This window comes from Temnothorax curvispinosus, unplaced genomic scaffold, assembly GCF_003070985.1.
Source record: "Temnothorax curvispinosus isolate PA1 unplaced genomic scaffold, ASM307098v1 QBEX01006451.1, whole genome shotgun sequence".
Classification (NCBI taxonomy): Eukaryota; Metazoa; Arthropoda; class Insecta; order Hymenoptera; family Formicidae; genus Temnothorax; species Temnothorax curvispinosus.
In genome coordinates this window covers 16,675-42,920 of record NW_020216231.1, presented here as the reverse complement: position 1 = coordinate 42,920, position 26,246 = coordinate 16,675, and the positions used below count along the sequence as shown (strand labels likewise).

The 26,246-nt window shown below is 44.0% G+C and overlaps 1 protein-coding gene across 1 annotated transcript; it reads right to left on the bottom strand.

The window, feature by feature from the left end:
• Window positions 1–1,560: 1,560 nt before the first annotated feature.
• LOC112455887 lies at window positions 1,561–26,246 on the bottom strand (the record flags this gene model as incomplete). The annotated part of the gene is made up of 3 exons (XM_025018091.1): window positions 25,591–26,246; window positions 17,508–17,864; window positions 1,561–5,138 (listed from the first exon to the last, which is right to left on the bottom strand). Coding segments are annotated over exons 2-3 (3,735 nt in total), but the record flags the coding sequence as incomplete, so codon positions are not given.

The window sequence follows — 26,246 nt, the reverse complement described above, 5'->3', positions numbered from 1 at the left end:
TTATAACTTCCCGAGTAACATTTTCAATAAATAAACGTTAACAATTCACGAGGTTTTCGCAAATTAAAATATTCGGTTCTTATAAAAATATGTCACATATATATTTATAATAAATATACTTTTATTTTTAATATTTCAAAATATTTTGAACGTGTCTTGTGTATATAATAATCAATGCAGAATTTTCACAATCTTTTAATCTTCTGTCAAATAATTAATTAAGAAACGGGAACTACTGTTTTTGTGCATGTCACACGTGGAAGATTATGCATACTGAGATTAATAGTAACAAATGTCATGACGTTTAATATGAAAGTACGAGCCAGGTTGATTCAGTATATACGTGCCAGAGTATACGCCGTTTCGCAGGCTCGAATCACAGGAATCTCGCGTTGCCTTGTCGCGCGTTGCGTGTACGTTCGCATGACAGATACTCCGAAATGCGCTTCCGCCGGGCGTGGGCGACGGTGTAATCCTACCGCGTAGTCGCGCTTTTCAGCTAGACGATAAGGCCAGCTAGGCTGTACAGTTAGGCGTGACGCAATTGCAACGGCAGTCGGCAACTCGGGTTGGGGCCCAATTACCATCTTCTTCCGGTTTGTAGCGTATATACCGTCGTGTCCGTAGCGTTATTCGCGGATTACCGACGCGCGCGAAAAATCGGGAAATTATATTCGACGGTTGATGCGTGGAAGCGAGACGGGGATGGTCACTCCTCGCCTCCGCGCGCCGGCCTAATCCGCGACAATCGCATAAATACGGCGTAAGCGGAACAGGAATCTCGTAACGCCCTGGTGACTATCCGTACGCTTCGCGCACGGTGGTCATCCTGATTAATGTCTCACGAGTCTTATCTCTTTTCGGAGTAACGGGGATGATGTTTGAAATGTGATCGTTTACGGTCGCGCGATCGCCTAGATATATCATCGTTTTATTTTTCTATATTCGCGCGTATAATGTTAAGACTTGGAAAATCCCGGAAATACAGTGCTCGAGGAACGAACGGGTCGAGTTTATGAGCCATGTATTCAGATTTTTCTCCTTCTCTACATATTGACTTATCTCGTGATAAATGAATATACATACATAACTCAATTGAAAAATAGTAATATTTAACAGGAAAATAAATAGATAAATTGCTTGTTCAGATCAATTTGTGATTCCATTACTAAACAAAATTCAATTTGCAATTTTTTGGAAATAAATAATTGTATAATTTTATTATTGCTGAAACTATGTTTTTAGAAGCTTCTTTTTCAAATACCGGAAAATTGCAGAAAATATCTAGTCTTCTCTGTTTTACGCGTACATAATCCTGTTTTTTTTTCTCTCGTTAATGATTAACCGTTGCATCTTCTCGTACGAAAACTTCCGGTATACTGTTTTTTCCAATCGATAATGATGCATTGACCTCTCTTAACGCCCGATTCATTGGCCGAGAGAGTCAAGATGCCAAAATCAATCAATCACCAGCCATCATCGTCGACGTAACTCCGTGCTCGGCCGATGCTTTAAACGTGAGTTAGTTAACCCCGCGCGTGTATCGAGGCGGTTCCGGACCGCGTAGATGAGAAAAGAGAAAAAAAAGTTTCCTACCTGATTGATGTCGCTGCCCAAATCCCGCGCGCTCTTGGCGCTCCTCAGCTGATATCCGCGATACTCTCGATACCTCATGGTCACCTCATCGTCGGTCAAGGCGCCGCTGCTGCCGCTCCTCGTGCTCTTCTTGCTCTTCTCCTCCTTCGCCTTCTTCTCCTTCTTGCTGAACAGCTGCTTGACTTTGCTCATGGTGCCGCTCTTCTTCGCCGCCTTCTTTTCGTACTTCTTATCGGCGGCGCCGGAAGGCGGTTTCGCGGTGACTAACGGCGGCTTTGACGACGAGTCGCTCGCGTACTTGTCGTACTTGCGTTGCTCGGACGTCGGCGTCAGGTTCATGTTGCGATCGGTGTGCCGTCGTTCGTGCTTGATGAACTGCCGGCTGACGAAACCCTCGTCCTCGGATTCGAGCTGCTCGCGCCTGTCCGCTTCCTGGGAGTCCCTTCTGTAATCGTTCTCGATCCCGGAATCGGCCAGCCGATCCTTTCGATCCGGATCGCTCAGCCTGGTTTCGCGATGACGACGTTCGGTGTGCCCTCGCACCTCTTGTCTCGCGTGCCTCGACTTGCCCTCGTGATAGGTCCTAGGTGGTCTGGTCGGGGTCTCGGTGAACGTCTCCAGGCGACTGACCGAGGATACCTTTCCTCGCGGACTGTCGGAATCGTCGAAGTAGTCCAGCCGATTGCGTGATCGCCTCAACGGTTTCTTCGGATCGTCGTCCAGCTTGCGGTGCTCCTTCCTCAGGTTGCGGGTATCGTCGTAGCGAGTTTCGCAACGTAACGAGTCCCTGGCGGTGGTGTCCGAGTCGTATCGGCTGGAATTGTAACCGCCGCGATCGGTGCGTATCCGTGGCGGCGAGCTGTCGTAGTCGTCGTGGATCGGATGTTTGTTACCGCTCGTGTACCTCTGCGTGGTACGCGTCTCCTTGTAGTACTTGGACTCCAGCTGACTGCTGGTCATCTGCGAGATATCGGTGTCGTAGTCGTCGTTCGGGCCCTCGCGCAGACTGTCCAGATGACGCTTCGTGAACGGCGATCTCTCCCCGCGCCCGTTCGTCGTCGGACTATTCAGCAACGGGCGTCTCATGTCTCGCGCATTAACGTAACCCGCGTGACTGCTTAGATTCTCGTGCGATCTCGTCGTGTACTCGCTCCTGAGCGCTCGCACTCTGGCGTTCTCCCCGACCTCGTCCAGTCGCTGGGTCGACTTACTTATCCCGCGAATCGACTCGAAGGGCTTCTTCGTTTTCGGCAGATACGCGTCTCGGTTGATCGGCCGGCTGTCGCGATCCAGGAAATCGTCGCTCTTTGAGAACTTGCGCTCGTTCAATTTCTTGGCGATGATCGGCGACGACAGCTCGTCGTTCTCCCGTGACTCGCTGCGGAAGTGATTCACCGTCGCGGAGGTCCCCTCGGACAGATAACGTGGGGGCTTGTAGGGGCTGCCGCCGTTTCTGACGGTCTGAATTCTCTCCTCGGGGCTGCTTCGACTTCGGTCGCTGAGGAACGGCTTGAAATTGTCGGTGTAACCCTCGTGCTTTCGCGTCTCCACGATGTATTTATCGCCGTATTTGTCCGTTCTGGTTTCCACGGTATAGCCCTCCCTCGGTTTCGCGTCCAGGTAGCCGTTCGTCGGGACTTTGTTGGTGATCTTCTTCTCGTAGCCGTATACCTTGCCGTTATCCTCGTGTATTTCCTTCTCGAAAATGTACTTCTCGCCGTTGCTGTTGGTGCGCGTCTCCGTGATGTAAGTGTCCATGTATCGTTTCGGCGACGCGATCCGATTCGGCGTGACCGGCGACGGTACTATCGGCTTGTCAATTATCTCGTGCTCGCTCGACTTCTTCACCGGCACGTTTGCACTGTTCTTGGCGGCGAACATCTCGTCGGCCAGCAGCCTGGACTTGATCCTGGACTCCAGCAGATCTCGTCGAGCGCTCAACTCGGACGTTTTAGGCGAGATCCCGCTCTCGTTCTGTCTCGAGGACAGCTCGCCGCTGTCCCTTCGTCTGGCGTCCATGCCGTCGGCCCTACCCCGACCGGAAGTATCCACGAACACGGTCGAGGTATATTTTTCGGGTTTGTCGTAGAGACGCCTGTCGATCTCGTCGAACTCGTGACGCCTCGTCGTCTCGGTGGTCCTGGAGATGAAGTCCTTCGAGCCCAAGTGTTTGCCGAAGGGACTGCTGGTCTTGCGGTCCTCCTCATATCTCGACTTGAAGGTGTTGATCTCATTGTTGCGACACAGATCACTGCTGTACGAGTAATCGGTTCTGCGGTACTCCTTCTCCGCGGGACTGTTCTCGCGGGAGGAATCCTTCCTCTCGAGGCCGAGGCCTTCGTCGCTGTCGGAGTGGCTCCGCTGTGCCTTCTTCTTGTCCGGCTGCACCTGCGCGTAAATTACGTTGGTCTGCGCCGGCGGCGGCGGGCTACAGGATTCGTTTGGTCTGGTGTAGGAGAACGGCCGGTTGTTGTTGTGACCGAAACCCGGTGACGGCGATACCATCGTCCTGGTCAACTGCGGCGGCGGCGAGCGGTCGTTCGACAGTCGATGGATCATCTTGTGAATGGTGGATTCTTCGTTGCGTTTTTGAAGATCGTAACGGCTACTGTGTAGCATGCTATATGTGCCCGCTTCGTCGACCTCGTCTCCCCCGCGTTTCGATTCTTTCGGGGGCGAGGGGGTACGGCTGCTTCCCGTGGGCTTTCGATCGGTCTCCCTCTTCCCTTCGACGTCTCTACCCTCGACGAATATGTGATGCTCGATCACTCTAGCCTCTCGGCTGGGCGATCTATCGGCAGGCTCGTCGGTGCGCGCTTCGATCGTCTCTTTCGACTCGACGTCTCGCGATATCACCTCGTCGACATCGATAGCCGGGCTCGTTCGCTCCTCTTTCTTAGGCTTTTTCGGCTTCGGTCGATTATTGTTTTCGCGATCCGCGCTCCCAAAGTGGAACGGCTGTTGATCGACGTGCGGCGACGACTCGATTATCGGCGACAACTGCTTCTTCGCTCGCTGGCTGACGGTACTCAGGTGCGAGCCCTCGCTCTCGCTGCCGCTCCGTTTGCGCTGCGCACCGCTGCGCGTCGAGGAACCCGCGTCGCTCGCGCTTCGGCCGACTGGCTTCCGGCGCCTCTCCAATTTCGGCGAGAAGAATCGCGCGAGCGAGCCCTTCAGCTTCTTCGCGCTGGCATCGCTGGCGCTCCTCTCCAGTGGCTTTTTCTTGGCGCGCGGTGTGTCGAGGTCCGCGCTCGCGGTCGTAGCGCCGATCTCCTCGCTGCCACGGCGAGGTCTCACATCGATCGGCAAATCGGGGCGTTTCTTGTTGCGACGCGCCGGCAGGGTGCTGAAGCGACCGGGAAGACGTCGATTGTCCTGTGCCACGGAGTGAAGGCTGCCCGCTTGCTGCAGGACTAGGGCCGCCTCCTGTGCGAGATCTTCCTTGCTTTTCGCGGCGATGTTCTCCCTGCGGACCGGGGTGGCGATCAACCTACCTTCTCCATCGCTCACGAGAGCCGCGGTTACGCGCGGTGAACCACGTCCTGTAATTATAGGAGCGTGCTAGTTTAGTCGCGCTTGATTTCGTCATGTGTGATAATTACTTGAACAATACTGTATAAAAATAGTTGACCAATTGTAATAAAGTGCATTGTATGTACTTTATTGGGAGAACAAAAATGTTCAAGAAACAAAAACAAATTATTTTGAAACGAGTTAAATTGAAGTATTTCCAGCAAATATATATATATTAATCTCTTTATATATTCCGTAAATGAAAAAGAAAAAAAAAATCGTGCTAAGATAATTAAATTCGATAATAGTATTTCTAACAGTTTCTGGATAGAAGATAAATTAGTTTCTTTTGAATTTCTTTTGATTTTGTATATCGATAAAAAAATAGAAATAAATTATATAATCAATTAGGGAAAAACGCCATTTTACGGTTAAGACTGGATCTTGGTAAACCAATAATGTTATTCGTTTGAATTTTATGTACATTTCTTCACCTTAGCAAACGTGCCGTTACTTACGGTTTTGAAACGTATAAATCTCTAACTAAATGTAGAATAGTACATTCACATTTAAAATGATAATCAATTTAACGATATTAACACATTTTAGAATACACGATATGAAAAATACGGGATATATAGGATAGGATACAGAATTTAAAAAATATGTTGCAAAAAATAAGAAACAAGATGGCAAGATAATAAATGATATGAAAAAAACCAACCGAACCGAAGGAACCAAAAATTGGTTGCTTCGTAAATTGGTAGCAGATCCTAATAGTAAATATGTTAAACAGTGACAATTTTTATGTTTCTGCCAGCTATCGTATATATGAATAATAATTGGACGTAGGAATTGCTGAATTTTTCGTTCTGAAATGAAGACATTCTAAAGTGCCATTTAGGTCTCAAATTGACGGCTGATAAATTTGATCGACTAAAGAATTTATGTTACGACCTTGCCCGGCATAACGGTGTTTGTAAATTAGCGATTTATGTTAAGTGGACGAGCGCATGGTCGTTAGTGGTTAATCACCAAGTTTAATCAAGCCAGTGCTGCGGTGCACGCAGTACATAGTAGACATAGTAGACACGGTTGGCTCGCTAGAAGCTGAAAGCTAGAATCCGACGCGTAAGAAATTGCCGTCTTTCTGTCTCATCTGCCGAGCGTTATACTTGAGCTAAATCGGGACCGCCATTAATCCGTCGCCGTCGTCTGATTCGCGATCGATATAATGCTTGTAATTAACGCTGTCATATTTATAAATAGGTCGCTTAATCAATAGCTCGTTAACGACCGTATCGACTTCTCCGAGATTGTTACGTGCTAATTCCTTTTTTCCTTTTTAAATGACAGTCGTGGATATAATATATGAAGAGCGGAACGACTTTACATATACAATATAGTAATGACTGAACAAAATTGGATGCATATTGAATAAAAAGAAAGTATATTGAGTAGGAGTAATAATGAATATTCATAACTCAGGAAATAAAAAAAAAACGAATGGAATAAATCAAAATCGGTAGAAGAGACGTAAAGAGTTGATATATATTGTAATTAAAAATCCGATTTATCAGCTATTAACTATATACGTCACAAAAATCGATCTCGCGAAATATAAGTATATGTTCACTTGTGTGTTTTCTGTATCCTCCAATTAAACTTTCTGATTTAAAGTTTCGATAGAATAAAGCTCCTTGGTATGATGTTAATTTAACAGTAAAATGTCTTTTATCGAGTTAAATCAAGAGTGAAGAATCTTAATTGAGTTACACTCTCAAAACTGAATACGTTGGATAACACTCTCTGACGCTAATTAGGTATCTCCCACGAAATTTTCACCACCGATAAAATCAACCTACACACATGACTTGCGCGATCTGTCATTTTTATTCGCGAACGGTTTATCTTACATAAGGAGAAAGTAGCGACCGTGGACGTCTTCCCACAGGCGAACAGGCTCGGATCTCGTCGCGCCTCGCACGATAGGTGCTAATCGATGCTGGGCGGACGAAAATTGATTCATTATCGACCCTGTCGCGCGCGTTGTCGAATGCACGGAGTGCATTAATTTCTCAGTTGCGAATATATCTAACAAATCATTCCGCCGCCTACGTTCATTATGCTCGCGTCCGTTCATTCGTACCGGTGAAATAATCAACTCCGATGTGCATCGTGAGAAGTTAATAAAGTGAACGAAAAGGGTTCTTTGACATGTAAAGTTATAATATGCCTAAACGTAATTGCAGATAAGTGTGATATTAATTAGTTATAATAACTGTAAATACAGCCAAATATTTTAGTCCATTTCTTCAATGATTAAAAAAGGAATGAATTCGAGATGAATTAAAACATTCAGCAACTTTTTTCTTATACATTTATTATAACTAATATTACGCATCTATTGCGTATACGCAGCTTCTAATTTATATTTTTCTTATCATTATAGAGAAAGTTAACTATCTCGATTCTGCAAATAAATCTAAGAATGTATGCGAATTAATTACAATTAGGAAAACATTCGCGTTTTGCAAGGAACAGATGCTACTCGGACGATATGCTCGCGGCGTTGGAATCGTTGACGGATTTATGGCAGCATTGTCGCGATTTTAGTACCCGGACAGACACCTGGATAGCGGGTGAAACCTCGCGAGGCATCTCGTCGAGGTCATCGACGAGAACCTCGAGAATGAGGTCGCCGCTCGGCGGCGTTTAGCGTCGCTCGCCTACCGAAGTCGAGTCTCTCCGTGCCGCTTCTTCTGGAACTCCGCGAAGAATACCGCGCTATTTCCAGAAAGTCGCGTTTCTCTCGCCTTTCCTTGGTGGGAACTCGTCATCGACCGTCGTCGTTGCCGTCGTGTCAAACGCCGCCTCGAAAGCACTTTTACAACCTCGTTCGCTCGGTTTCCATAAACGTGCAATTAGCAGCTTCTCGCGAACCTTTGTCTTTTAAACGTTCGCCTCTCGTCTAACGGATCCCTTAAAACGTTTAGCTGAGTTATGCCGCGCTCTTTCGGGGAAACGACATTTCCTCATTTCGACGGAGGGAGAGACTTGGAACGCGATTTCCTCGCGGCTATATTTCCGGTCGATCGTGCGTCCCTTCCGCGTCGTCGCGCGCCTCCGAACGCCGTAAATCGTAAACTAAGACGACAAACTTCGCATCGTTTACGCGATTCAATGGCACAAACTACGCACGGCTGTCATACGCGGGAATGTAATCTCCTGAGATATCGTTGGATTTAATTGCGCGCAGGCACGAGTGGAGCGACGTCGTGCGGGATTACACGCGAGAGACTCGGGCGAAGGACGCATTTCCAGCTCGCTAGGTTTCCGTCGTGTAGAATCGTGCACGCGGCATAAGCGGACGTCTCTTCCGTAGATCGTGAGATTAATAAGGCAAGCGCGGCTCACGCTAATACCGGCGTGGAATGCGCGCCGCGAATCGGGAATACGGGTTAAAAACGATCGGAAGCGTGACGGTTCGGTGATTCTCCGATCTCGACGGAGGACCCGATTCGATCTTGCTTTCCTGAATACTAATTATTGCCGGGGTACGCGCGAGGGAGAAATACGTCGTGAATGCTTGCAATACAAATGCACGTGCGTTTCTAACGCGGGGCGGAAGAGAAACGGAGAAGAAGGAGAAGAGAGAAGAAAACGCATTAACATGTGACGCACGTATCCCAAGCGAGAATTGATGCGTTTAGAGAGCCGATCGTGAATGCGTACGATTGATTAAACGAATGACGGGCTGCGAAGCAGATAACTGTTCAGCAAGTAGCTTTTAAACTTTTTTCTTTCTTTGTACAATTTATTGACTTAACAGTCTTTAATCCAACACGATTTTAATGCAACGTACCATGTCTGTTCCCATCTGGGATAACTTGAAGAATTGCACCACCACGAACCATTAGAATTTACTCTTCTGTAGTCGAGAGATATTAGTATCAAATTAATTAGAAAGATGAAGATGAATTAATGTTGAGTTCTAAAATTTTTAGAAAGAGGTATCTTCAACGATTTTAAATATATGCTCTTTTATTTTTGTTACGAATAAGAAACAAATAATTTGCTCGTTATAGATTTGCAATATTTCTTTAAATGAGAAACATATTTCACAGAGAAAAAATTAAAGACATTGGATAAAATATATCTGTAAAAATCATAAAAGAGTTTGATGTCCTTCAATCATGACAATGATCCTTCGTTCTCTGTTGCAATGAATTCAAGTACCAACATGGACATCTCTATAGTATTCAAATTGATTCAATTATATATCCGCAATTTGTCGTAATATCAACTTATTATCCACGATTATTTATGTTTCCTTCCATGGTCGTCTAGGATACGCTTGTGTCCAGGAAAGTAAGTCTAGATTGGCGAGCAAAACACTCAAAGTGGTTAATGTCACCTGTGCAGCACCATGAGTGACTGTTAACGAGATGTAATCATTGTGCTCGGCAAACTGATTGATATTCAGGCGCGTCGTAAAGTCGATTTAATTATCACGACATTAGCGTCGGGACCTCGCGCTACGGACACGTTACACGTACGTTCGATGAATCCCTGATGAATAACGTAGCGAACATGTATGCGCATCACCTTGCACGAGACGTATTATTACGTCGGGATCGCGATGCCAGTTATCACATTCGTATTTATGAGCGCGAGTATTCTGACCATCGGATTACCAAATCGGGGGATCTTGGCTTTTCGAATTTTCAAATTTTCAAGATGTGACCGAATCCATGGATTATCTGATTCTTAATGTTCTTATTTTTTAAATATGACCAGAGTTTCTTCTTCCTCTTTTCAGTAAACTATATATATATTTTTTCATGCAGATATGAGCCAAAACACTAATCAATAAACCATATGTTAATTATGCCATTCCTTCACGAGGAAAGAAAAACCGCACTTGAGAAAGTCTCCTGGCATTTTTCCTATCTGATTTAATAAGTAATTCAAAATGAATTATTCATGCCGCCAATTCGCGAACTTTTTCTGCCGGAAGGAATTTATTCGATGCATGGGACACCGAAACATGCTTAGTTCCGTGGCTTAGTTCCCTAGACTGTGCTCCAAGTGCTTGACATTCTCACGAATTGTTATCTTTCGAGAGTGTCAGGAGCACGTACTGTCGCCATTCTCTCGAGTGACAATATTCTGGGAAAGTTGCATTTTGGGTCTGAGATAATCATATTTTCACAAATTAAGTAGACAAGTAAATGGAGTCGAATATTATATGTTATAAAAGACAAAAAAGAGAGCACAAATGTATTACATTTAATATCGTATAAATTTTCTAACGTGACCGTGAAGATAATAAAAGTTAATGATATATTTCTATTATCTTATTTAGTATTATTAAAGGAAGTAGTATGTTATCTATGGGAGAGCAACGCGTTAAGCTTGTTTACTCTTAATACTGTTATACCGTTGTAACGAAAATTTAATATCGCGTTTGCGAACTTCAGGTTAAACGAAGCTAATAGGCGTAAGATTATCGGGCCGGCTATCTCTCGCGGTGTGTACTGCCTGTTTCTTGCTGCACTTTCAATTGCGCCGTGCGCATGTAGCTCAGTTGGGATTCCGGAAATGGCGGAGCCTAATCTACACGCTGGCTTAACCCGACGCGTCGATCGATCGCGAGCGTGAGTTAATTATTAATCGGCGCGCCAACATGCTCGTGTAAATGACGATTACGTCGGAATTCCTGAGTCAATTCCGCATTCCGCGTGATTCGCGAATACCGTAAAGTTACCAGACGGTATACGACTTTAGACTTGCGACGAGGAGAATTTAAAATTGCTTAACAAATTCGTGTATCTAAGAAGATAATGAAAAGCCTGGAATATCTTGTTTCAATCAACTGTAAAAAAAAAATAAAATTATCTCTATTGTGAACTATAAAAAATGAGGCACATGATTGTTGAGGTATGCGACACTGTTATTCAGCTAAATGAAATGCAAGATGGGATTGTTGCTTCGCGAATTATCGAACGCGACGCACGGTGGGAATAAATCAGGTTGGTGAAAGAATTGCCGGAAGTGCAAATAGCGCATCTCGCTTGTGCGGGGTCAAAGTTCGCGCGGATCGCGCTGACCTAGTGCTTCGCGAGTGCCGCAAACGCCATAAACACTTCGTGCAGCCGTATCGTTTGGTTCGTCGCGTGAATCTCTCGATACCGGAGACGACGTCGACTTCAAGTTCCAACGGCACGGCCGCTTGAAAGTGCAACGGCTTAGTTTCTCGTTCGTTTACACCGTTCTCGAAAGATCGTTGTTTGACTCTTGACACGCGAGTTTCCTTCGTTAGCAGGCTCTTTCACAGAATCGTCGCGGATTTTTACCACGTAATATCCTCATTACGTTTGTATTATTTTCCGGCTAATTTTACACCTTTACATCGCACTTTTTCGCGTTATCTCATCCTTTGAATTTTATCGGAGTAGGAATTTTCGCACAAGCGAAGGCTAATTTCCGAAGATTGATTATACCGGCGACGAACGCGAACACCTGAGCGAATAAACACCTGGGAAAACCCCGTAGCGTTGACGCTGATGAATGATTTTAGCGCATGATGTCATAATTGCGAGAGGAATGTTTTCTCAGCCTTACTCTCCGACGACTAGCCGCGATTAGCGTATCTTCCGCGTATCGCGGATCTGGCGATTGCCGACGAGCGAACCGCTTGAGAAAATCTCGTTACGCGGTGAAACTCGTCGAACGCTCGACTTCCGAGTTTGTTCCAAACGCCTTTGAACTTCTAAACGTTCACCAATGCGTTTGCTAGCGTTAAATGAAAGCTCAGAATGTCTTTCTGGTGAAAACTTCGCCTTATCGGCATACCCATCTCAACAGAATTTTGTTAAACCGCCAGATAGATTACGTTAAACGCACTCGGCATATGTTCACGGTCGGATCGCGCTAATTTGTATTCCCATAATCTGTACCGTGTTTCACCTCTGTAACCTCTCATCCCTGTTACATACATTGCCTCCTCCCCCTCGGCTCCCTCTAAACACGTGTCTCACAAAAGTGATGCTAGTATGCGACCTCCACGTTCTCAACTCGGGATACCGGTCCATCCGATACCCCGGCACTTCCTCGTTTCTGTGAGGTCGTTTGTGATCTTAAGACTACTCGACACGCAACCGACGAAGACAAAGATTCGAGTGCAAACACCGATGTAACTATGGAAATGCAACGATTAAAATGCGGAAAAAATGTAGAATCGTGAAATCTTTGACGAACTTAATGAAATGGACAATTTGGAAGATTTGAAGAAACTTTGCAATAATGTTAAATTGTTTACAATGAAAATTTTACAGCGTTTTGATGGGTATGTTGTCACAATTACGATTTACTATTTCATGAGCTAAGGATTAATGTGCAAATCTTATGTCGATGTTTTCATGCCTAAAGCTCGTATCAGATTACGGATTGATGGGATTGAGATTGGATTGAAATTTGACCAATCGGAGCAAAGCTCACTAAACTTTAGTTTTTTAAAATTCTGATTGATCCGCAGTGTGAAACGGGCTTTAGACCGCTAATTTGAGATTGATCACGTTGACATTTCTCCGGCAAGAAAATTAACGCGGTTGCAACAGCATTGACAGCGTTTTACTCGTGAGATATCCGATAAGCGATCTCTATGTTGTGAACTCGGAATACCGGTCTATTCGGTGCTTCAAGTACTCAAGTACTTCCTTATATCTACTGCGCGCGTCACGTGTAAGAGCTGATCGTTACATAGTATCGTTGCATTATCATCAAACTCGCCACGCGTCGTTGTTTCCACTTCACGTGCAAGGAAAAGTAATACCGGCTTTGTAGAAAATCTAATGATTCGAAAATAAACGACACAAATATTACGAACAAGAGTTATAGCATTGATTGTTTATTGTAGACAGAAAAGGACTTGACTATAACTTTCTAAACGATATAATCATTATTTCTTCCACAATCTATAGTAATTTTAAAATTTGCGCAGCATAACACGAACTCAAAAAATAGGTTTTATATCTACGATGGATAATTTGCAACTTATCTTATAAAAATATAAAACAAGAAAACTGAATAATTTATTGTAATTTTTTAATTTTTGCAATAAAATATTTCTAAGCCTAGAAATAAAATTGTACTGTGCTAAAACCCAGTTTGAAGTTATAAGACATTTTATATTTTTAGAAGCTTTCTGCACTTGAAGCTCAATTCATATGGAATGATTATACAATCAATTTCTCATAAATTGATCAACTCTGTTGCCATTTAATAAAAAAAATTTTATCTCTATACAAATAATCTAGTCATCTTTAATCACAAAAGCATTTAATATATTTGCCACTTCGACAACGTTTTAGCAATTAATCATTAATCAACTAGGAGAATGGGAGAAGAGAGGAAAAGAGACCATCTCTGATTTGTTTCGCGAACGACCATCAGCTTCTCGGAGCGCGGATCTCGAGGCGATTTCCGTGCGGCGTTCATTAGCGATCTAACGAAGATCATAGCGCGATCGGGAAGTGTATTACACCTCGTTACACACGCACACACTCGTGTGCATCGGGTTAAGGCCGCGGTCCCTGCGATCGCGGAGCACGCGACGATCCAGGAAACGCCGGCAGGCGGGATAATGCGGACGGCACAAGGGGCCTTTAACAAGCTTGGACGAGAGGCACATACGCGAGCGCAATGCTGCACCCAACTAGGCTGACTTTCCGAGACCGCCCGCATTGACGACGGGAAGGGAAAGGAAGAGAGAAAGATAAAGAGAAAGGGAGGTAGGGAGGGATAATAAGAAACATACACCTAACACCGGTATAATGAGAAATATGGCGCGACCGCTAATACACCGGCCCGAGCTGATACTTTTTGTCGCGGTTGCAAAGTCTCCCTTCGTTTTAGAGCATCGCTTTTCAACCATTTCTGAGCGACAGAACGCTCCTGATTGCTAAAAAATGCTGGCACGTAAACATACTTATGCGCATTTTGTTTGTTAAAAGTACGAAACATTGGCAATGAACTAATTGTAAGAACGAAACATTTAAGATATTTTTTTATAGATAACTATATTCTTATATATACAGATATTCCTTAAAAATGATTTATGTTAAAAATAAACTGAGCAGGTATATATAATATTTTTATGGATGGAAATAACTGTTTGTCGTAATTATTATTAATGACCAATAACAGCATCAAGGATTAAATCGGTGTATGATATGAATATCCGAATTTAATTGCTTTCACGGTTTGAATCGATCATCGTGATTTCGCGGTAAATCGTACTGAGCGAAGCACGCGCTTTTATTGTTCACGTTATCGCAAAAAGTGAATGGGTAAGAGTTCATCGACCGCATCTGTGTGATTGCGGCGTTGTCACTTGACCTTGTCGATCGAGATATGGCCCTCGGAAGAGAGAATTAAAAAAAAAAAGATACGAGAAAACGTTTGCTCTCAGTATTTTCAGAAATGTTAATCGATACCACATTTGAAGATTTAACTGCTGATATTTTTATAAATGACCCAAAAAGTGAGATTGAAACACAAATTGAGTTTGAGATATATAAATCAATTTAATATGTATTAAAAAATTGTTATATTTCACGGTACATATAGCGCGTAAAAAAGAGTTCGGCAACGAATATCGATTATAAAATAATGCAAGCTTCCAAGTTCTAAAATAGTTGGCCTCTGCTTGGAAATCGTTAATTTTGTGCCGTTATTCGTAAGACGCACATTAGTGCACTAGTATCGATATAACAGACAATTATATATGTTAATTATTATCGGACTCTCGAGCGTTTTGGACGATTTTAAAAACGATAGAGCTGTCAAGAACAGGCAAGAGATATCGAAGATGCGAATTAATTTTGATCGCCGCGTTGGCGATATACACGGAAAGCGGAAACGCTCGTAACTTGCGACGGTTCGCTGCGTTTAGCTTTATCTGCCGTGTTTATCCCGTACTTCGCCGTGGCTCGTGTGTGGCATATTAAGTTGCTTTCCTGAAACTGCGCATAAACAAGATAGAAGCGCGATCTCTGTATACCGCTTTTAGTGTATCTACGTGACCTAGCGTAATATAATGACCGCGCGATTCAGCAACGGAGGCTTAACAGATCAGTTTCCGCTGGTAATCATTTCTGATTCTCTTAAATTTCACAATAACTAGTTTTACAGAATCGTGGAAACAACAGAGATAAGTAAAGAAAAATGTGTTTCGGTTAATTCCTAGTGAATTTCGTTTTTATCAGGATCTCAAATACCGATTCTGAGGATTCCAAACAATAATCTCTTTAGCAAACTTGTTACTTGCTAAAACATATACGATCTAGCTTCGTATAAATTAAAATACGCTCTGTATACATACCCTCCGCAGCGAAAGGCTTCGACACGTGTTAAAAATGCAGCGAAGGTGTTGGGAAGTCAGCAGGATGCAACGCTTACTTTGCGTAGCGTAAGAAAAGGATCATTAATACAATATTATTAATAATTAGCTAGTAATAGAGGAATGGTTGAGTCCGGCGCATACACACACATACCAATACCGTTACAATCCCACATATCGCATTAAGAGAATTGCGAGAGACAGCGAAGGGCGCGCATCTCCTTCAATGAGAATCGTCTCCCCACGGGTCCAAGATGACGACGGCTCACCGACCTCGACGATGTCAAGGTCACTGAGACCGCCACCATCTTCTCCGAGGAGAGAGAGAATCGTCTTTAAAATTATTGTTACGCGATCGTCGGCCGATTAGTGATTAATACCGATACTGATATTAGATAACGCGCGAGGAAAAAAAACGAATCAATCGCATAGCGTAACGATTATTTCGAGCCGTTAGTCTGCGGCAAGATTTGCTAATTAAGTATGTTACACATTGATATTCGAGGCGATTGCAGAAGTTAGACACACAAGTTAGGCGTATTGCATAGCTCGTAGCGCTATGGCGCTGCTTGACGTCTCGGCTTTCGTCGATCGCGCGATTCACTCCTACTCGAGAGAAATCCGAGAAATCTTATTTCTTTATATTTATAAAAAAATGTTGACGTAAGGAATATAAATTAAACGTAACAAGCAGGATGGTACATTTCTGATCTTGACAAGGAGTTACTCGGGAAGTTGATTTTTTTTTCTAGCTATAATATTATCAGTTTCATTGCCGTGCGACAAATTTTACATATTCATCAGAGATTCAAGGATATATGGCGCGTTAAATGTCGTAATGGCGAGTCGAAATCCATAAAATTTAAGCGCGACGCATTGATTTCGTCGAAACATCATAAAAAGAGATCTACACGAGTGATAAATCGACCGGGAAGAATCCAAACGTGCGCGCGCGATCTTAATTAAATTCGTTGACAAGCTCCGAAATTTCTCGCGTCTCCGTGTCCCTGCGAGATTAAGCATGCGATGCCTGCCGTGTCAGCGTATCAGTCGGAATTTCGCACGACCGCGCGCATAATTTCCCGGGCAGGACGCTTCTCGGAAGCGGCCGTCGAGAGAAGAGATCGCTAGCGAGAGCCAGCAAGAGAACGAGAGAGGAGTCGCAGCGAATAATTTCCACAATCTGGGATCACTCTCTAGGGCCGTAATTTTTTCTCTGAGATACAAGACATCGCGGCATCGCGAAGTAAAATCGCTTTTGCGCGATCTCTCTCTCGGGGCCCTCCTCTCTCCGTTCTTTTTTTCTCTCTCTCTCTCTCTCTCTCTCTCTCTCTCTCTCCTTTCCTCGACCGGCTTTTCGTGCACTTTTATAGTGGCAACGCGCATTAAATTCTGGCCGTGTATGCGCGCTCGTATCGTGAATCGTACCGGAAGATCGTCCTTGCGGACACGTCCCGTCGCGTAACCTCCGCATTTTATCAGATTTTAATTTGGCGAACGGTACTTGGTCCTCGCGCGCGCGCAGTGTACTGTTAGGCGAGGCTCGAAGGGCCAGTTTTATCGAAGGTCGCCGGTCAATCAAGTCTGATTCTATGTTCTCAGTCAAAATCTGAATTTTAAATCTATTGTATTTACGTCCTTGCTTTTACGTCCTAGAATTTAATAAAAGATAATTTGTGTAAAACTGTACGTAATTTTGCGTCAATATTGCATGTAATTTAAAGCTCTTCTATCGACAAAAAGTTACAAGCTTATCTATTGGATCGATTAAAATGTCTATAAAGTTAAATTAATATATATATTTTAAAGAATGCTGCGCGGGAAAATATTATTATATTGTATGCTATTATATATAGTCGTTTTTTCTAAAACGTAGCCGACACACTTTGGGTCCAAAAGATCAAGCAGCGCCATTTCTTTCGATCTCTCTCGCTCCGCTACATATGCAGGATATGTCGCAGTTTGTGTGGTGTGTGATATTGCCTGGACTCACCGATCCTCTTCACGTGGACGTCTCGATTGAAGGAGACGCTCCTCTCGGCGGGCTCGGCGACGGAAGCCCTGGGTGCAACGGGGGGTAGTAAATGCGTGCCGGGAGGGTTGCAGCCTTCTCCCCCTCTTAGTAATTCCGAGCGCTGTATCGTGAGCATCTTGCCTCTCAAACTTTTCTCCCGATCATGCCACACGACACCGGCTAGGAGCACCGTTTCCCGTTTTGTTCGCTCAAACCCCGTCTCGTGCTTATATTTTTACTACCCCACCCCCCTAGAGCTTTCTCACCCCCGATCTTATCTTCCCTCTTTTTCCCTTTCCTGCTCTCACGAGCACACCCGTAGACCCGATCACCGACCTGTAAGCCAAGCAAAGCTGCGCTTTTAATATCTAAAAGTAATCTCGTCGACGGAGATTTAACGAGTTTAATCCCATTTTCGCCCGTTGCTCCAGTCTGAAATCGTCTGTTTGTTCGATCGAAATTACGAGTGTTTGTTTGGAAGTTGACGGCTTCTCTTAATACGCGAGTAATAGAATTTTCTAAGAGTATCAGAATAATATAATTAGACGTACGATATAATTGCGCGAGCTGATAGGGTGTATCAATTGTAACAAGCTTTTCCAGAGCTCACTCCGTTTTCCAAACAAACAATCGGCTGAATTGTTCCCTCAGTTGTCATGAGAGTGCAGTTTATGCTCGAGAATGCGTGCTTTCTGTACATGATATTTCTACGCACGCGTACGTGTTTGCGTGTGTGTGTGTGTATGCGTGAAAAACGTGAGAGAAAGAGAAGTGATAGCATCGTGCGTTCTCGGCGACGTGTCTATACTAGCGCATGCCAACTGTAGGTAGATGATGATAAACGCGCAACGAGTGATAATGGTTCTCTTTGTCGTCATGCAGGCAGATGGGATACTCGAGATACGTGCAACGATATAATGACAGTGACAGGGATGACGGTGACGGCGCATAATATCGGCAATGGATTCGCTGATGAGAACTTTGCTAATAGGAGCGATTGTGCGATAAGGCCGCCGTCGTGGCTTTTTCCTTACATCCGTCCGCATTAAGCGTTATCGTAATTATGCCCAGGATTCTGGATGTAACTCCGTAGCACGCTATCGATGCTACGATCTAAGCGCAACGACACCTAATTTAAATTTCATAGAGGCTGAAGCTTCAAAGCCGCATGTCGCCGGCTCGGGGCAACGAGAGATACGAAGTCGACTTGATTTTAATTAATTCCTGATACGGCGCGAATAAATTGTTCGTTCTCGCTTTTGTCATATTTTTGTCGTCTGTCACAAGTAAGTCTTTATTCTTTATACGAAAATATTGCTTCCTGTTCATAGATTGAAACCTCCACTTCCCATTCACGAATTAATAGCTCAACGTAGCGTGACGTCAGTTTTCAAGTTATACAATCCAGCGAGACTCCTATTTTCGTCGCGTGAAATCTATTCTCTGAGGAATAATGTATTTGTATATTGCTTCATAATGCTGTGACGAAAGATAGAACATAGTGGATACAATGCAATAGAACCTATCAAATACACGCGACAGAAGTCTTTTTCTTGAAAGATAAAAAGCAGAGACACGTACAATCCCAGATGTGTCGAAACGAGATTCGAAACCAAGAGATCCTAATCGACGAGACCCGTAAGTGACCAAAGTAACAGTTACACTCCAATGATCAGTCGCCCTGAGACGTTCTTCGTTTTCACGAATTTACGTAAATCGATCGTAAGGCAATCAATCGTCAGATCTTACGACGTATAGAAGCGAAATGGTTAGAGGTGGTCATCTCGATAAAAACAGTTCTAAAAATATCGCTGACGACGGTCACTCAAACGACACTCAGGCGGAAGCGGCGGGCTTGCTCATTATGATTATAAGCGTTTTATTTCACTAGATGTTTTTCGCGCTATCGTGTAAAAACAACGTTCTCCTTTTTTTCAAGAAGTCGGCCTTCGCCTTCGTCGCGATCCTGGTTTTACTGCGCGAAGTCGACGTTGCGTTGTGCAATCGATGCACATTATGCTCCAAAACTTATCGTTAATAATCAACGTGTAATTTATTATCGGTTTGAAAATTTGAACTTACTGCACTTTTTAAGAATCCTGTATGCGAAGCTTTCTATCCGAAATATGTAATTAAAAGAATTTCCTTGTTACATTTAAAAAAACCTCAAAGATTACAATTGAAAGAATACACTTTATGAGTTGATTTTGATGAAGATTATAAAGAACCGTTCTTTGCAGGATAGTTTCAATTATTAAAGACATTAAACGTTCCATCGACCGCGACAGAAGCGACTTTTCGAGAGAACCGCTGTAAAAGAAATTAACATTCGTCGCGCGTTTTTGTCCACTCGCGGTCGGGCTACCTTGAAACAAATAAAGGTGACCCTGCACGTGCGCGTGCGCGTCCATCTCTCAAGGCCATCTGACTAGAGTGACACGTTGTCCCGGCGAGTTCTCGCGACACGTGACACGTGGGGGTGAGCCGTCACTCAGAGACTTTATTAGCCCTGAGAAAGCGCAAGGGAAGAGACGCAAGGTTCCAAATGAGACAATTCGCATGAACCCGATTCAGGGATTAAGATACCCTCGGTAGGCTCGGTAGCCATATTTGGCGAAGAGGACCGCAGCAGAGACCCCCGGGTTGTCCCCCACGGGGGCCTCCGCTATAAAAACCGACGTTAATATATAATTTTTTTTTCGAGATTCGAGAGTTTACGACGGGACCCTCTCGCGCATCGACTCCCACGCGCCTTCTAGTCGCCCTAATCGCGCGAAGAGACGTTCAATTCGATTCGGCGGAGGGGAAGGAGACGAAAAAAAAAAAATTAACGATGAACGCAGATTTCGACCGAACCGCGTCTAATGTACGAGAAGGCCCTCTAATGCGTCCTTCGTTATTCGCCACGGCGCTGGATAACAGCAAAACGAAGGATAAGAATGCTGCTAAGTGCGGCGACACGACACGGCTATATTCTTGCGATTTTAATTCCGACCTATTGCATTCCACGGCGTATATTTTTTTTCTTTCTTACGAGGGGAATTAAGATAGTTGACGAAGAAAATTACGTCGAGTTATGCGAAAACAACATCGTGTCGCATTTTTCGTTAAAATACTTTTGAAATACGCTCAAGAGAGTATCTTATTTTTTGTCGCGCGAATACGATAATATTACGTCGCATTTTACTTTATAAATTTTGTAGGACAATTGCAACGACAGTAAAAAATATTTTCCATTTTTCAAATACGTCAAATCAAGATAAATCCAACAATTTAATTTTTGTTTAAATATTTCAAATATTGGTAACGAGAATGTTATGACTTCATCGGACGTACTGACACACACGCGACATGTAGGATCCCTTAATACGTGTTATTTGCTGCTTCCTAATGTTGCATAACAGCGCAAACAGGAATAATAAAAACGTAACCTCGGTCGGAGCGTGCGACAACGCTCAGGTTCCGAATTTTGTGGTGATTTCATGTCGCGATGTCCTCGTCGTTAGTCATTAGCGACGCGACGGTGAGATCCGGACAAAAAAGCGCGATTAAATTCATTCTCTCGCGCGTGCTAGAATCAGAATATCCTCACGAAGTGACGAAACAAAAGTAAAAAAATCGCGTGCGGAGGAATATTAAAAGCCGCACGAAGGCAGGGTGAGGTCGTGTTCTTCTCGCATCGTTCCAAATGTTTCTTCTAACGGTGCCGCGCCTGCCTTTGAAATATTTCACATTCGTTACGGGATAACGGCGCGAAAATCAGAATCACACCGGCAATAAAACCACATCAAGCCCAGTTATACGACACTATTTTCTAGCCCTATAACGCGCGCGGTTCGAATAGCGCGACGATAATAACACTCCCGTTTCGCGCGCAAAACGCTTAGCACCTTCTTCATAGACTTTTATTGACGTGTAGAAACCCGATAATAAAATCGGAGGAAATGTCCGTCCCCTCCCCCCGCAACCAGATGCGGAGGAGCCGCTCGATCCTCCGAAGGTGCGAAGCCTCGTGTCCGCAATCGCAATCCGCTATTAGAAAGCTGCTGTTGAATTATAAAGCACGAAAGAATCCAAATGGAGCGACAATTATAGACGATTTATATATACATGACTATAGAAAAACCTCACACAATTCCCACATAACAGTTTAATTTGAAACTTACATTTCTGTATTACATTTCACACACGAGATTTTTGCCTGCGCAAGTCTTAGGAGAAAATCTCTAAACTAATATACATAAATATTCCATTTTACTACTTTTAATAATTCAATAATTAAATATTTCGAATAATTAAAGGCGTTTCTACTTCTTACGATATCTCGTAAAAGTATTAATTTTCTAAAAAATCTGTTACTCTATATTTGCAGCTTTTATCCGCCTGAATCAAAGCCATAAGATTCTGATTAATTAATAATGTTTAATAACTCTTGTCTCTTGATAAAGTTTTCAAATCAATATAAATTGTATAATCTTGAATAATCAGAAAAGATTATTTTTCACGTGAACTTGAACACTTAAAAAATTAAGATAATTGTCTCTTTTTGGGGCCTTTCGTTCGGCTCCACTCGTGAATACACTCGTTCACGAAAACAACTTGATGAGACTCGTTTTTATCTCGTTATTTTTTCGCGAAGCGGTGCGTTTTACAGTTAATATCGCCAGACTGTCTAATAAATTTGCGCGGACATCGTACAGTATGACCGAAAAAAGATGCGGCGCGGTCTCGACTGGGCGCTCATTACGAGCGCCGCGGCATTTCCGCGTGCGAGCACTGCGAGAGCCCGGCGCTTATTTTTCTCAATCTGCTCTCGCAAACTCGAAACTCGCCTTTCGTTTCTAGCCGTCGCCCGTTAACGCCGCGCAGTCGGAGAATCGACGAGGCCGGGGAAAGATTTTAATTTAGATCGTCGCGCGCGCACGAGGAGAGGAATCGCGCCGCGCTCCGTGTAAAAGCCGGGAGGGAAACCTCGCGCGCGTGTTCCCAGGGCACCGGCACTTATAAAATTCCCGCTTCGACGGCTGCCCTTCCCGACGCTCCATAGGCACGTAGATCCCTATGAACTTTATCTCTAACGGCTCACAAGCACTCTCGTTCGGGACGAATCCCTGCGTTTACGCCCGACACAATTTGCCAATAGATCGTATCTCGGATGTGCTTTTAGCTGTTCAGGATTTTCCAGTTTGTTCGTCCCGACGTCGTTTCCTTCGCGATCTTTTGAAAATTCTGTCGCAATGTTTAAATTTCTTTACATTTTCACGTTTTCATTCGGATTGGAACGTGTGCGATGTTTCGTATATTAAAACACTATTTCATTTTCGATATAAAATATCGGAGACGATTTTCAGAACTCGGTCCATATAAAATATTCTATTTTACAATACAACGTTACCGCAATTATCACAGTAACAAACTTTCGTCATTTGTAATACTTTATTACGATACTAAAAAAATTCACGAATTTATGAATTCACAATCACACTTTATGTTCTGCTTATTTGGAAAGATATATAGATGGAGTTATCGTATAAATTAGTGTCATAACATGTCTGCAGGAAGATTAAGATTTCGACATATAAAGCCAAACATATATAAACTTGTTTTGTCTGCGATAAAATAATATAATTACATTGTAGAAACAATTTTAGAACAGTTAGTAATTTTTTTTTTTAAAGCATTAACACTTCCTATATTTATATTAAATAATTCCGCAGTCTGACGTAAGAGTCTTTTTAAGTTTTAAGTTACGTTTTTCGTGATAATCGATATAAGTAATCTTTTATGTTTGATTTCTAAAGGACGGTAACATGACAAATATTACCTGAAAGAACGAACCGTTATTATATCGCTCTAACCAACTATACGGAAATATGACTCAAAACTAATAGAACACGCCGAGATACGCGCAACGAGCGCGGCGGTGACGCAGATGCCAGAAATGGAAATGGAAATCACACAAGAGAGTCGCAATCGTGACTCGCGAGGAGAAAAAAACAACCGGCGCGCGATCGCTTTATTTGCGTAACTACTATTACGTTCTTCGCGCACCTTCTTCGTCGCTCGATTATGCGAGGCGGCCCATCGCTTATCCGCGGCCTGGCAGAGAAATCTGGACGCCACGCGAAGGATCACGTTACGTGCGGGTGCATTATGGTGAATGGATCCAAGCAACGGCGATTCCCATCGAAGGCGTCCGTCCCGTCTCTCTTTCTCGCTCGCTCTCGCGCGCGAGTAACACTGACATACTTCGTATACGTCAAGGCCGAAAGTTCTCCCCCGGTGCACGGTGCTTATCGTTGCACCGTCTCGCGTATTCGTCTTCTTTATATCCGCAGTACGTCTCAATCGCGACTACACGCGACGCACGCCCGCCCGCCGTACGCTGAAACGCCGTGCGATAAAACGATATCGGGAGACTCGGCGAGAGGATTTTGCACCTCGGGCTGATGGGCGTGATCTTCATCTCGCGAGTGCGGACAGGCGAAAGGGCGAAAGGAAAACAGCGAAAAAGGAGCAATCGAGTTCTGCGCGCCGAGCTCACTTACAATTGGAGTGAACGGTTCTTATGATGGAAGACGTTCTAATATATATCGTTTTTAAAAAATAAAATTAAAATAAGCTTTTGAATAAAATTTTTAATTAAGCATGTACTAGGAAAAAGAGAGGAAAGTGTTCCGAAACATGTGTCTGATCATTGAGCTATTTAAACTACTTGTCTGAGCTTCTGAAATGCGAAAGATAATCTATTTTGATTATGTATTTTTTTAAATATATAATAATATTTTAATATAATTATTTACACTATATGAGATTTTCATTTATAAAATTAAGACGACTAATAATAATTTTTTGTCATAAGTTCTGATAAATTTCTTAAAAAATTAATATTATTTCTTTAATACTATAAACTTTTATCTAATATAATATAAGGAAAAAAGAAATACATTTTTTTCATGATTGGAGTACTTCGATGAAAAATTTGGTTTTGTTAGATTTAAAGAAGATACTATAAAATTTTGACCAATCCGAATTTAATTAATAAACAAATATATTTATATTTATAAAATTAAATTGACAATCCTATAACTTCTCCATACTTACAATTAGACTCATCAAACTACTGTTAAGCTGCTTGTCATCAACAAATAACACGGGAGAACTTTCCTATATCGTACTTATTAAAAAATTTATTCGACACGCATGACAAATCCGGCGATTCAAAGGCGCGTTAATTTGATTGGTCGTGTAATTCGCGGTCGTAAGTCTCGCGGCGTTTTAATTCAGGAGACTCGCCTAATCTCGACAGAGATCCCCGAGGACAGGTTTGACTGTCACACACGTGCTGGACATTTCCATAAATGTTTATTCCCGCTGTAATCGGCACGCTCGAACGTCGGCGCGTTGTTAATACGGCCGCATCAATGAATAATACGCGATATGCGTATACCTCCTCCGTATCCTGCTCGTCCCGCGAGGGCCCCCCTCGCGTCATATCGCGATCGCTCCCCATAGCGAGCGGGCGAGGAGCTCGGCCGCATGATCGGCCGACTCGATCTCGGTACGGGCAGATTAAACGCCTAGATTCGCGAGCGCGCGAGCCGCGCGAGTGAGGCTTAAAGCTGCCTAGCCGCACACGCGGTGATTAAAGTGTCCGTTAACGCGAGTTAATTGATCTTTCAGTTAATGGGATATTACCCTTCCGCTGGATTTCTAGTTTGCCCAGCGCCCGGCCGGCCGACCGACCGACCGGCAGATCCAATCTGCGCGCGAAATAACTCGCGCTCTCGCGCGCGCGCGCGGAACTCTCTATAATCTATTCGGCCCCGCGAACGCACGGCGCAGCGCAAACCCTACCTATCTACCCGACCTACCGAAGACGCTCGTATCGTTTCCCTTTCGATCAACGTCCGTGGCGACCCGCGGTATAATCGAGCCGAGTGTATCTGCCGGTTCGATCCGCAGAATCGAACTTGCGGCACTAACATCCTCGTCATCGTCATAATCGTCATCGTCAATACGTATATCGATATCACTTCGCCCCTATCGACATTAGATTTACCTTTACTAGTACAGTAGCATTCCGATCGCTTAGATATCCGGATATATTCTCTAAGGATACGCCCCTTCAGCTACGATCGGTTCCCCGAACGGAACCAGAAGAGCGAGAAGAACAAGGACCCTGTTTCTCTCCCTTGGAGAAACTTCGTACTTATATATTCGAACTGAGCACTCTCACGTTCGGCAACTGTCACTATCACCGCGAAATCCGTGAAGTCGACCTGACTTAAAACACCACCGATTACAATTGATTAGCGAAGCGAATTTTGTCCTGTCCTTTCCTTTCCTGGCGCCAATTCTCGACACTCGTCGTTATCCGACACGCAAGAGGTAACACCCAAGGCCGAGCACTCGACACCCGGCTAAACCGACAACCCGATCTTCTAAACTGTCTCGCACTGATGGATATGTATATATCCGAGATATCACTTGATATTACGCGATCCTTCGATAACCCGAACTCGCTCGTATCGACACCCTGTCTGTCGCCGATAGCACTGATGACATTCGTACCTCGCGCGATTCAGCTGCAGGGACGACCCGGATGACCAGAGGGGGGGTCTGGACCAGGGGGTACAGACGCGCAGACCGCCACCACACCACGCACACGCCGCTCGTTCTCCGTTCGTTCTCCGCCGAGCGCCGAAGAACTAATAA